This window comes from Lactuca serriola, chromosome 3, assembly GCF_051521515.1.
Source record: "Lactuca serriola cultivar US96UC23 chromosome 3, Lser_US96UC23_V15, whole genome shotgun sequence".
NCBI lineage: Eukaryota > Viridiplantae > Streptophyta > Magnoliopsida > Asterales > Asteraceae > Lactuca > Lactuca serriola.
Genome location: NC_136410.1, coordinates 51,315,609 through 51,328,703, shown reverse-complemented (window position 1 = coordinate 51,328,703; position 13,095 = coordinate 51,315,609). Strand labels below are relative to the sequence as shown.

The 13,095-nt window shown below is 36.9% G+C and overlaps 1 protein-coding gene across 1 annotated transcript; it reads right to left on the bottom strand.

The window, feature by feature from the left end:
* Window positions 1–8,546: 8,546 nt before the first annotated feature.
* On the bottom strand, window positions 8,547–10,989 carry LOC145095248 (uncharacterized). Its single transcript, XM_079033162.1, has 4 exons — window positions 10,120–10,989; window positions 9,215–9,739; window positions 9,051–9,116; window positions 8,547–8,732 (listed from the first exon to the last, which is right to left on the bottom strand). Exons 1-4 carry the CDS (start codon window positions 10,987–10,989, stop codon window positions 8,547–8,549), a joined length of 1,647 nt encoding a protein of 548 aa, XP_078889288.1.
* Window positions 10,990–13,095: the final 2,106 nt, after the last annotated feature.

The following is a 13,095-nucleotide window of genomic DNA, read 5'->3' as shown; positions in this document are numbered from 1 at the left end:
CGCAACTCTTGTTTGAGTCTAATCGTTGTAGGGTGGGATCTTTCAGTCGAAGAATTATTTAAGTTTTGTCACATGTAATTTTACTTATGAAGTAGTTAGCTAACATTAATAGGGGTTTTTCAACAGCTGATGGTAGGGTGAGGTGGGGATCCTAGAGTGCCCATGAAATTCTTTAGCACAGTTGCTACGCCGTTGAATAGGTATTGGGAGTATTATTATGAATAGGTGACTTAGAGGACTCGATATTGAATCTTGAGGAAAGTATAGATAGGTGTTGAAGGTAGTATTGGGCTCGTACTACCGGAAGCCCATGATCCATATTCAATTCAAGGGAAGTCACGAGGATTCTAAGGAGTTGGTTGAGGATGAGTTTGGTGATTGTCCGGGCTTTAGTGGCCATGTCGGTTTGGGTTGAATGGTGCATAACTAAGTGAGTTAGCTGATTTGAGGCATCGAGAGTCTTGCCTGGTGGTAGTGCCAGTTTAGACACGGGACTCAAGACTGAAGCGATTGTTATGATCAGCTCGAGGATTGTAGTTGGAGGATGAGTGTTTGGTAGATGGATCAGGATGTCACTATCTTCGGTAAGGGTTTGTTCTTCCAGCCTTCCATGTTTAGAGGAGAGAGAAAGCAGACATGTGATCTTCAGAGTTGGGATGTATACCTAGCACGGGGCTATGTGACTGCGGTTTTTTTTTCGGCAGTGTGGGAATGCACAAGAGGATTTTTGGGGATTGGTTGCCATAATATGCGATCAAGGGTTTGTTTTCTTTGAATATAGGCACGTCAGGTACCAGACTGATGGTTGGGGAATAGTGGATGAGGTAAGTGGTAATCCATTTTTTTCAGGATAGAAAATCGGTGCTATTAATAGACTTTCATAATTATTGCTTGTGCATCTACGCGGGGTCCTTAATGTTAAAGGTGGTTATGATTGGAAATTTCTAAGGTATTCATCTGAGATTCATAATCTCTTAGGGTTTTCTTGGTCCTTATCCGAAAGATCATCTTGTGTGTGTTATACATTCCAAGAGTCAGGAATGGTTTGTACCTGTTTGATCCAGTTTGAGATATGGTTTGGTTGCAACACCAGTGAGTAATAGTTCAAACCCTAAGTCGGGGAGAACTAGTTATTCTGCTTGGAGGATCATCGATATGTTCGAGTTTGTGGTGTTGGAAGAATGGTTCATAGGGGTCTACGGTGCGGGTATGTGAGATTTCTGTTTAATATTTGGTCAAGTGAGGGGTGTAGAGCAAGTGGTTATCAGATGTATGTGTTCAGGAAATACACGAATTATCTCGTAGCAGGAAGTAGTTGGTCAAGGAGCTCGTTGTAGCCATTGGTTCCTTTTGGAATGCTAATGAATAGATGAGGAGGCGCTAGGGTTACTCAAGTTGAGTATCAATTGTTGAGGGATTTATCAGCTCATTGTATGGATTGCTATTTATAGTCTAGATTGGGCAATCGTTAATCAGTAAATCAGTTTCAGAGATGGGTATGTTCAGCTCCGCGTGGGTTTTGGTTCATTGAATTAGGTATCAGTGAATTCTCGATCATTGGTCATTTCGTTCATCATCAAAGCAGAGATTCTTTGGAAGTTTTGAGCTGTATTAGTTGAAGTTCAATGGATTCATCAACCTATTGTCAAGTTCAGCTTGAGTTTCAAGATGTCCTTGGTTATTCGAAGTCTAGAATTTGGGACAGCGTTGTTCAATTTTTGAGACGAGACATTTCATCTCTGTAGAATCTAATTTTTGGCATGTCATGATGGCAGAGTTGGTATTTGGATGGATCTGACCAGAGTTTTAGCAGCATTTATGGATAAATTTAAAAGTTTTATCGAGATACTTACGTATTAATGGGGTATGTTCAGTCTTAATCAAGGTATGAGATCTTGTTTCGATTATTAGTGAGGAGGTTCCCTTAAGGGTGTGTATTGTGGTAAGTTCATTATATATTGTCATGAGTGATGTATGTGGGCTAGACAAGATAACAATGGAGTACATGGTTTGAATTATATGCATGGTTCTTATTTGGGTTATAGCCTTTGAATTAGAACAAGAGTATGATTGTCTATCCCATTCTCGGGTTGTGTGTGACCATGTTTTCATCATATTTTATGTTGGTAGCAACATGTAATGTGAAAGGAATTGTGCGTGGTAAAAGAGTATGGCATTGTTGTGTTCGGTTAGTGTTGAAAGGGACGTTGATTAGGTTCCTACAAGGCGGTGGAATGAGGTTGAGTATCTTTAGGCCCTCGTAGTGCTGGTCATGATTTTTCAGGTGAGTGATGGAATGACAACAAGATCAGTGTGATATCGAAAACATTCCAGACATAGGCTGAGGGTCGGGAAGGGCATTCCAGACTCATGTTGTGGGCTCGTAGGCAATCTAGACTTATGTTGAGGACCTTGTAGGGGTATTACAGATGTAGGTTGTGGGCCGAGTGACCATGGTTGTTTATTTTTTTCTGCATGTGGTACTTTGGGTGTTAGTGCATTGTTGGAAGTCGGGAGACTTACTGACAAACTAATTTGGATCATGTTGGTAGTTAAAGGTTGTTGGGAGTAATAGTTGTGCGTCATAAGTCCCTCTCAAAGTGTTGGGATTATGAACCCCATTTTCTTGTGGGTTGTTTATTAGGAGTTTGGTTACAAAGTTTGGGTATCAATTATGGAATATCGAGTCATGAAGTTCGTTGTAGATATCTCGAGTGTTTTGTTAGGTGGATGTACACCTGAGCTGATGAGGGATTTTTATGCAAAATGCAAATTCTTGAATTGACCATCCTTATGGACCTTGTTACCATGAATTCCTCACCAAGTTACCTCAGACGACTAAAGGATTTGATGCAATTTGGGTTATAGTGGATCGGGGGTGAGTTCGAGTGTTGTCAGTGGATAGCTGAGCTATGATGTTGCAGCCGAGTAGGAGTGTGGTCTAGTTTAGTATGTGATAAGTTATTTTTCATTGCGATGGTGCACTTAGGTGTGGATTAGCATGACGACATCTGGCCGAGAAGGTTTTGTGCCGATCAACTCTGCGGGTTTTCGAACAGCTTGGTTGTTGTGAGGGGTTGCATCATGTAGTGGAAGCAAGAGCTGATTTCGAGGATGAAATCTAATTTAACTGGGGGAGAATTGTAACATCATGTTTCCTGTCATTTCTTATTTCAAGGTCGTGGGCCGGAAGTTGATTTTGTGAAGGCTTTAGGCCTTAATGAGGTAATGTTTAAACCTTTTGGAAGGAGGCAATGATGGTTGCGAGCTCTGAACCTTTGAATTGTGTTTTGGGCCAAAGGGTAAAAAAAAGAAGGGAAAAATCATAGGTCGGGGTCATGCATGAAATATGGATTTTTTTTCGATAAGTTTTTAGTCCAATATATCTAGATAATATTGTGGGGCTCTTCAATACATTTCCGTGAATATAAAGAACGTCAAAATTGGTGTTGAAACAAAGAAGTTATAGCAGTTTGAATATGGTGCTGGAGGTTGTAGTCTCCTGGGCGTACTCAATGTACGTTGGGCATATTAGCTGATCAAAACACGTATTCAAGAGCGTACGTTGGGCCTACCGTTTGGCACGCTAGGCATACGCGATCAGATGCTAAACCCTAATTTGAGGGTTCTGAGCCCTATATAAGCTCCTTAACTCCCTTAAACCCTTTCCATTCTCATCCTCTACCTCTCCAACACCCTCCCTTGAAATCCTAAACCTAGTTTGAGCCTTCTAAGCAAAAGAAGGTGTTTTTGAGTGCTTTGGAGTGTTCTTGGTGCATCTTGGAGAAGAAGGAGCTCATTCAAGAAGTGTTGGTTGCTTTGGAGCTTGTAGATCCAGACCTTGTTCACCTTGATCTTTCTTCTGGAGGTATAAAGCTTGAATCTTGATGATGCATTTGTTGGATCTAGCTAGTTTTGGATGCTATGAGCTTTTGTTCACTTTGGTGCCTAAAGTTTAGATCTTGAAAGTTTGTGACCTTGTTATGGATAAAGTTGGAAACTTTATCCATCTAAATATCATTTTTATTCAGATCTGCAGGTTTGAAACTTGGAGTTAATGGATTAAGTAATAAAGATGCACTTTTGGTCCCTTTGAAACTTAAAAAATTAAATCTTGGTTGCTTGGACCATTCTAATGGATAAAATTAGAAGCTTTATCCATTATGGAGCTATTAGGAACCATACAAATGTGATGTTGTTCCTTCTATCCCTTCCATGCAAGAGTTATGATGTCTTAATAGATTAATAAGTTAGGGTTTTAGCTTTTGGACCTTTTCTAGCCATGGGAAGTCATAAAGGTGGAAACTTTATGACTTAAGTCGATGTTTTGAGTCTAGATTTGAGCTCTAGACAAAAGGACTTAAGGGATAAAGTGCTTAATGTAATGTTGGGATCAACCAGAGTACATTAGGCGTACCTGGGAGTACGCTTGGTGTACTGGACTTGAATCATGTACGTTGGGCGTATGCAGCCAATCTTGGACTTTGACTTTCATTGACTTCCGTTGACCGTTGACTTTTGACTAAGTTGAATTTGAGTCAAACTTGAGGATTTTGGGCTATTGATTAAGATTTTATCTGATTTTGGTGCGAGTGGATTCATGGGTGCAAGCAATGCATAAAAAGGGATCGTATCACAGTGTTTCAAAGCTCTTCGATTCAAGTGAGTTTTCCCCACTATACTCGTGGGTCAAAGGTACCAATGCCAACCCACTAGGTTGTGTATCCTAGCATAGAGGATGTTGCTATGTTGTAGTGATCTGTTAAATCTGTATCATGGTATATAGGATGTTGCTATATGGTAGTGATCTATAGATCTACCGGTTTGTCTGACTAGTTATATTGTTATCGGTTTGCTGGATACATGTTATTTGTTATGTATATGTGACATCCCCATATTCACGGTCATTTTCAAAATTTTATTTATGCTTATTTGAAAATCAGAGTATTCATTTTAAAGAATAATATTATGGAATTTGTTCCTAGAAAACATGATAAATATATTATCAAAGCATTTCCGAAGAAATATATTTTTGTTTATAATAAAACTTTGGGATGTCATCGTCAATACATAAACATAAGGATAAACAGATCTTTCATTCATTTACACTAGTGATTCACATCTCCTTTACAATAGATCTACCTGTTTGTGTGACTAGTTATATGATTATTGGTTTGCTGGATACATGTTATTTGTTATGTATATGTGACATCCCCATATTCACGGTCATTTTAAAAATTTTATTTATGCTTATTTGAAAATCAGTGTATTCATTTTAAAGAATAATATTGCAGAATTTGTTCCCAGAAAACATGATAAATATATTATCAAAGCATTTCCAAAGAAATATATTTTTGTTTATAATAAAACTTTGGGATGTCATCGTCCATACATAAACATAAGGATCAACAGATCTTTCATTCATTTACACTAGTGATTTACATCTCCTTTAATCTCTCAGTATAATGTAGCTCCGTATCGATACGTGTGATACAATTAAACTGAGTGGGCCGGGTTGGGAATCTTGGTGAGTACATAGGGTTTTCAACCCACAATAATAAAGTTATTATGTTTCATCATCAAACAATTAACCCAATTACCCATTCCCATTATCTTCTTTATTTCTTAAGGATCTACCCTAAGAATCATCTATCATTCACTCATTCATTCCTAAGGATTGTCCTAAGGAATATACACGAAGTCCATCGCTGCCAGAGTTCATTTAACAGACACTAAGTCCATAGCTGCCGTTGTTATCTGTTAGACACTAAGTCCATAGCTGCCAATGTTCATCTATATCATCTTTCATCATTCATTTATCCATCTTTACCCAATATTTGTATAGGTATAAAATACATATATAGTTTACATCAAATAAAACATGTATATTCGGTTCATCCAATATAGATATCATGAAAACAAATAATATGTACACATAGCACGTAATTTATATTAAATACTTCATATCTATATGTAAGATGAAAGTAACTATGCACTCACAACATGTAATTTATATTAAATACTTCATATCTATGTGTAAGATGAAAGTAACTATGCACTCCCTGCACGTAATTTATATTAAATACTTCATATCTATGTGTAAGATGAAAGTAACTATGCACTCACATATCACGTAATTTATATTAAATACTTCATATCTATGTGTAAGATGAAAGTAACTATCCACTCACTTTAAAGTGACGATTCCAAACTCGGGCAGCGCTTCGCTTCTAACGATTCTATTTTCCTTCGACGAAACCTATCCTTATTACCGCTAAGTTTTAGTCTAATCTTTATTGTGACTAATTATTAGTCTAGATTCATCATTAACTCAAAGTATACGTTCATTATCTATCAAGTAATGGACAACCAGGTAGGATCATATTGGAGGTAGGGTCTTTTTGGTATACAAAGTATACTGTTTGGAAATCCCACTTTAAACACCTAACTAAATCATATCCTAGACATCATCCTCGTAAGTGGATCAATAAGTATAACGACTTGGAATCACTGATAAATCTTGTTTATAGGTTCATAATAACGACAATGAACTTAACCATAAGTTATAATTAAAGTACGGTAAGCATAACTCAACTTACAAGGGGTTTAGCGAGGAACCGGGCTTTGTGTGGGCAGAACTTCCGAGCCGAAAATCTCTTTTTCTCGGAGCCTTCGGACGCTCCGGGGCTTTCCTCTAGCACCTTGAGGATACTAGGGCTTTAGGAGGCTTAAAGAGAAGTTAGAGAGAGAGAGAGAATGGGTTTTTGGTGTGAGAAATGATTCTCCCTCATATGCTATTTATATGCCGAATTTTGGACCTAATCTTCGAGTTTTGGCCTCCAAATCGTCGAGTTGGTGCCACATGTCACCTTATGGTGGCAAGGCTCGGGGAGAAAGCAATGGTCCAGATTAAGCCATGTCACCCCTTTCGCAACAACACCCTTCCGTCTTCTAAATTTTGTAACTTTCGCATACGAGCTCCATTTTCGATGTTCTTTATATCCAAACGTAGGTATTGACAAGATGTACAACTCTCCTTTTGACTCCATCGGCTGATTCTCGACCAATTTTAAATTTAATTGTATGAAAAGATTACACTGTTAACGACCGTATAAAATTCATAACTTCTACATACGGAATCCGTTTTTGACTGTCTTTTTATCGTTGAGCTCCTATTAATGAGATTTTCAATTCTCATTTAGGTTGTGTCGGCTAAAAATCACTTGATCTGAAATTCGAATTCCAGGCTGTATACTGTTATACTAAATCTTAGAAAAATCATAACTTCCTCATACAAAGTCATATTTGGACGTTCTTTTTATGCATGTTCTTGGTTTAACGTATACTACAATTTTCATTTAGATCGCTAAGGCTAAAAAGTAATTTATCAAAAATTCACTTTTTACGTTACGCGGTGTCGTGCCAGTTTAGCCGTAAAACTTTGACGGGTCATAACGTGTTCGTTATAACTCGGATTTCAGCGTTCTTAATATGTATGGAACCCTTGTGACATATACTATAACTTGGTTAAGATTATTCCTTCTAAATATTCTTCCATCAAAAAGTCATTTTTGACGCTCATTGTCTCTAAATTGACTAGCCCGAATCTGCGGTCGTTGTAGTATATGGCAACATGGTATGGTTGGGTTGAGGCAATCTTGCTCTGTGTGGAAGCCAACAAACTTGGGAGCAATCCTGACATAAGATGTGGGCTAGTAAGGTAAGTCAGACTTATGCTGTGGGCTCCGGAGTAAGCCATACATGAGATGTTGGCCGGAAGACAAGTCAAACTGATGATATGGGATCGGGGGTAATCTAGTATGTTAATTGTGGACCCAGTATGTATGTTGTTATATGTTTGTGTGGTGGTATTTTGGAGGGACTCACTAGGCTTCGTGCTTACAGTTTGGTTTCATGTTTTCAGTTTCTTCATATGATCGGGGCAAAGCGAAGAATTGATCATGCACATCCTTCAGTTTTTATGAGATTCGATTTTTGGATGCTCTGATTTGTGACTATTGACACTTTGGAAACTATGTTTGTAAACATTTATGGTTTTGGGTTGTTTTTGAAAAATAAAAGATTTACCGTTGAATTTAGGATGTTACATTATTGTTATTCTTTTTAATGTTACTATAATATAAAGTCATACCACCTGGATCCCCACCCCTTCCACTGTTTTTACTCCTTCCTTAAAAGCTCTCGACATGTACCACCACAACTGCCGTCTCCTGATGGCCGTTAACACCATGTATTCATTTAAGTTAGAGAAACATAATAACAAATCATTTCTTTGTATAGTTCATTTCACAATCTTTAAAATGAAACACATTGAGGAAAAAACAAGATATTATGTTACTAAATAAAACTAATTTGCCAAACTAATTATTCACCTTAAAGTGGTACATACATACTTACTAGTTACTATAGAGTTTCTCTCATTCTTCTTTATAAGCAGCTCCATGCATTAATAGCAGTACTCGATCCATTATAGAGCATAGTAAAGCTCAATTCGTGATGTAATTAATTGGACTGTTTTTTTACATTCACAAGCAAGAAAAGTTTGAGCCAATTGGGAAATAGGCAACTGGAATTGGTGCATTTTTTCTTCTTTTCACCTTTGCTTTATGGTCATCATCAACGTTCTGAGCTTTTATTGATGCACCATTTTTACCATTTCCTTCATCCATCACCTTGTTTATTTTGGTTTTGACAGGCTTTTCACGAGGTCCCTAGAAAACAGAGATGGCAGGGGAAGATTTTACAGAGAGGATAATCTAAGAAAAGGTTTTCGTGTATTATTCAATGTGGAGAAGATAGTTACAACGTACATAATGCCTGGGTATTTAAACCTAAAGAAATGCAGAAAAATAAGGACTACTAACTACTAGCTAGAGACCAGGTAATACATCCTTACGTGGTGTTGATTTATTCTTCCTACTCAAAATAAAACTTGCCTAATAAAATAGAAAAAACAACTTCTAAATTACTCTATCACATCTGGTACATTCATTGTTTTTAGGCTGCTCCTAACCATCTCCAGTACAGACCGATTTCTCCTTTCTACCACCCCATTCTGTTGTGGAGAGTGGGGTGTTGTATAGTGCGGATTGAGCCTGATATTGTTACAATACATGGTGTATTGATTTGAGAGGAAATCCCCTCCTCGATCTGTTCTAAATGCCTTCATCTACTCACCTGTCTCTACTTCAACCTTTGTTATGAAATTCTTAAATGTCTGAAATGCTTCATCTTTTGATTTTAGCAGGTACACCCACATTACTATACTGAAATCATCTACTAGCAACATGAAATACCTATTTCCAGCTGCTGTTGGTGGTGTAACAGGCCCACACAGATCACCATGTATGAGCTCCAATCTTTTCTTTGCCCTAAAACTTGTACTCGATGGAAATGGGAGTCGAGTTTGCTTCCCAATGAGACATCCTTCACATGGTCTTGATGGGATCACCATCTTGGGAATTCCTTCAATCAGGCCCTTTTTAGACATCAATTTTAGTGAGGTAAAGTTCACATGACCTAACCTTGTGTGCCACAGCCACATTGGATCTCCAATTTCAACAATCATGCACTTTTGATTCACTTCTTCAAGTTCTATTTTGTATAGACGATTTGGGGACTTCTTCACCTTCATAAGTAATCTACCCGTTCTGTTATGAATCCACAAAATTGGCTCCTTTATCTTGATCTCATCTCCATTCTCTGACAAATGATGTTGCTGCACAAGTCAGGTATGTAGTACACTTCTTGGAGTTTTCTGCTCTCCATTCTTACACTGAAAAATTATTGAGCCTTTGCCCTCAATTCTAACTTTGGATTCATTTCCAAATTTGACATACCCTTGTATTTTCTTGTTCAGATCACAAAAATTCTTTTTATCACCGGTCATGTGATTGCTTGCACCTATATCAAGATATCATAACATCGACTGATTTGCCTCCCTACCTTTGGTTTTCAGTTTTGGGCTCACATTTTCTTCATTTAGGAATAATTCACCAGACTCTTCTTTTTTTACAAGAGAAGAAAGTAGTAGTGCAGGTTCATTGTCTTCATGTATCAAATTATTTTCATGACTCTTCTCCTTTCTTGGGTTCTTACACTCAACTGCGTAATGCCCGAAATCCTGGCAGTTACAACACTGTATCCCACTTTTGTCTTGGCTACCGGATGAACCTTTACTCCTTTCTCGTTGTTGATGTAAGCCACCCCTTCCTTGACCACCACGACCACCGTTGTTTCGATCTCATCCCCTGCCTCGCCTCGTGAACCTCCAAATCCTCCTCGATTTGACTTAGATTTGGATTCACCTTCTCCCTTTTTCTTAGTTCTTTCTGACCACTCTTGATAAGTCAAGAGAAGTTTTCGATCATCAGTGTCTCCATGCCCCTTCATCCTCTCTTCATGGGATTTTAATCGACCTATCACTTCCTCCACACTCATTGTGTCTAGGTCCCCAAATTGTTCAAGAGTTGAAGCAATTTGAAGGAACTTTGATGATACTGCCATGAGCAACTTCTTCACCACATGGACCTTATCTACAATCTCTCCCAAAGTGCGCATGGTGCTGACAAAATTGGTTACCTTTGCGACAAAATCATCAACACTTTCTGTCTCCTTCATGATTATAGCCTCAAACTCAGCTTTTAGGGTCTGAACTCTTGCAGTCTTCATTCTATCTGCCCCTACGAACATTGTTTTCAGGGCTTCCCATGCTTCTTCGGCTGTTTTCTTTTCAGACAACGACATGACAAACTCTTCAGGGATTCCTTGATAGATGGCCGCCAGTGCCATCTTGTCCTTCTTTGCCTCTACCACCGTGTTGGCTGTTCGAGGCTCAACAACTTCCCATACACCGTGGGCTTGCATGAACACACATATTTTGATTGCCCATGCCCCGTAATTATTCATGGATAACATTGGATAATGGAGGGTAATTTGTCCGTCTTTATCACCATTGCTTCCTGACATCTCTTCTCGAGACTGGTACTTGGGCATGCACCTGAAAGCTCTGATACCACTTTGTTGGTTTTGACAGACTCTTCACGAGGTTCCTGCAAAACAAAGATGGCAAGGGAAGATTTTACAGAGAGGATAATCTAGGCAAAGGTTTTCGTGTATTATTCAATGTGGAGAAGATAGTTACAATGTACATAATGCCTGGGTATTTAAACCTAAAGAAATATAGAAAAATAGGGACTACTAACTACTAGCTAGAGACCAGGTAATACATCCTTATGTGACCTTGATTTATTCTTCCTACTCAAAATAAAACGTGCCTAATAAAACAGTAAAAACAACTTTTGAATTACTCTAACAGTTTACTTCCGAGAAACAACTAAAGCTAGCACTGGTGAGAAACATGATTCACCTTCCTTTCATTTCAATGAAGACTCTTTTTTCTATGCTTTAAATTGTTTGTCGTTAAAAAGGTCATCCCTAATCCACTATAACATTATATATTACAAAATTGCTTCGTCTAGATCTATGTGGCACTGACATTGCGTCCACTATGCCATAACAGAATTACCATTTGAATTGCCTTATAATGGTGTAATGAAGACATCAATTTTTTTACTCACCAATTGTGTAACAAACATGAAAACGAAATACTTATAAGGAGAAAATAAGTTTTCTTCCTTATTCTTAGAAGATCAGAATTGATTAGGATAAGATTCCTAGTCAATTATCTAAATCAAATATAAAAAAAAGTTGTCTAATATAAAAGCACAAAAATACGTTTTTAAAGCCCTAAACGATCCCAAATGGTAAAAAAAACATTATGGTGAATTAATTACTTCAACAATACACACTTCCATTCATACTACTGTTGTTATTATCAAACCCATCATCACTTGTACCACGTGCATCAAAGCAACTAGAATTGGTGCGTTTTTTCTGCTCTTGCCCTTCGCTTCGTGGTCACCATGAATGTTCGGAGCTTTTCTCAATGGAACATTTTTATCATTTCCTTCATCCACTACCTTGTCTGTACCCGGAAAGCAACTAAAGAAACGTGATATAATAGCCATCTTTATCAAAGAAAAATGGAAGAAATGGAAATTTTCTTGTTAAATTTTGTTCTTGCAAAAAGCTATGTTGAAGTGCGTTCTCACTTCTCAATATTATGACTGATATCCTTAAATCTGGAATATTTATACACCAAAAAGAATCAGTTTCTTGTAAATTTCCCACTAATTTCTTTGGCGCGTGAAGGAGGATGATGGAATAAAATAAGAAATGTATGTCTTTACTGTTCTAAAAATTTTCTTTTTTAGTCAAACACATTGTACCCAGATGGGTTATATATATATATATATATATATATATATATATATATATATATATATATATATATATATATATATATATATATATATATATGTTGATTTAGTCAAATAGATTGTACGCAGATGATTTAATATTGATTTAATAGTTATCAAACCATGCATCATGACTTGGCCGCCAAGAAAATTAAATAGTGGACCTCAATTTATCTTAGTTTCAATATTAATATAATTTCATTTTATAAACCGTGTTATATTGACTTTTTTTTTTTTTTTTTTTTTTTTTTTTTTTCTGAAAATTAAAATATATCCACATGAATTTTAAAATTAGAAATAGTTTATTTCAATTCAAAGAAATCCCCAACTAAAGAATTCTAATTTTTTTGTAGACGTGTGAGACAGCAAGAAGATCCCTTGCTGTCCTTATGGTTCGACTTTAGAGAAGAATATTTTTGATGATCGAATTGGAAGACTAGTTAATTAAATGTAAATACAAAAATATAGATCATATATAAATTAAACACATCAACTAATTACAAATAGATTTGTCTAAAGTGCTATAAGAGACACGAACATACGGTCTATCAAAATTTATAAATAAAAAAAAAAATCTTAAAATTGAATATATAAAAACAAATGAAATTATACATTAAAATGCTTCTTCTGCTACGCTGAATAATAATACATGCATAGTGAGAGTTTCAAGAACGTGAAGTTGAACCCATGACCATTAATTCCATATATATTCGATCCTCTCACTTTTCTCTTAGTAGCTCCATGCATAATGCAT

Bases quoted from the DNA above. Each gene is read 5' to 3' on its own strand.
- LOC145095248 (XM_079033162.1), bottom strand. From the start codon at position 10,989: ATGTCAGGAAGCAATGGTGATAAAGACGGACAAATTACCCTCCATTAT. The intron at 9,740-10,119 runs GTAAGAACCCAA...TGACTTGTGCAG, and splicing joins CGGGCATTACGCAGTTGAGT to CAACATCATTTGTCAGAGAA. The intron at 8,733-9,050 runs GTCTGTACTGGA...TCTGTTTTCTAG, and splicing joins GTGGTAGAAAGGAGAAATCG to GGACCTCGTGAAAAGCCTGT.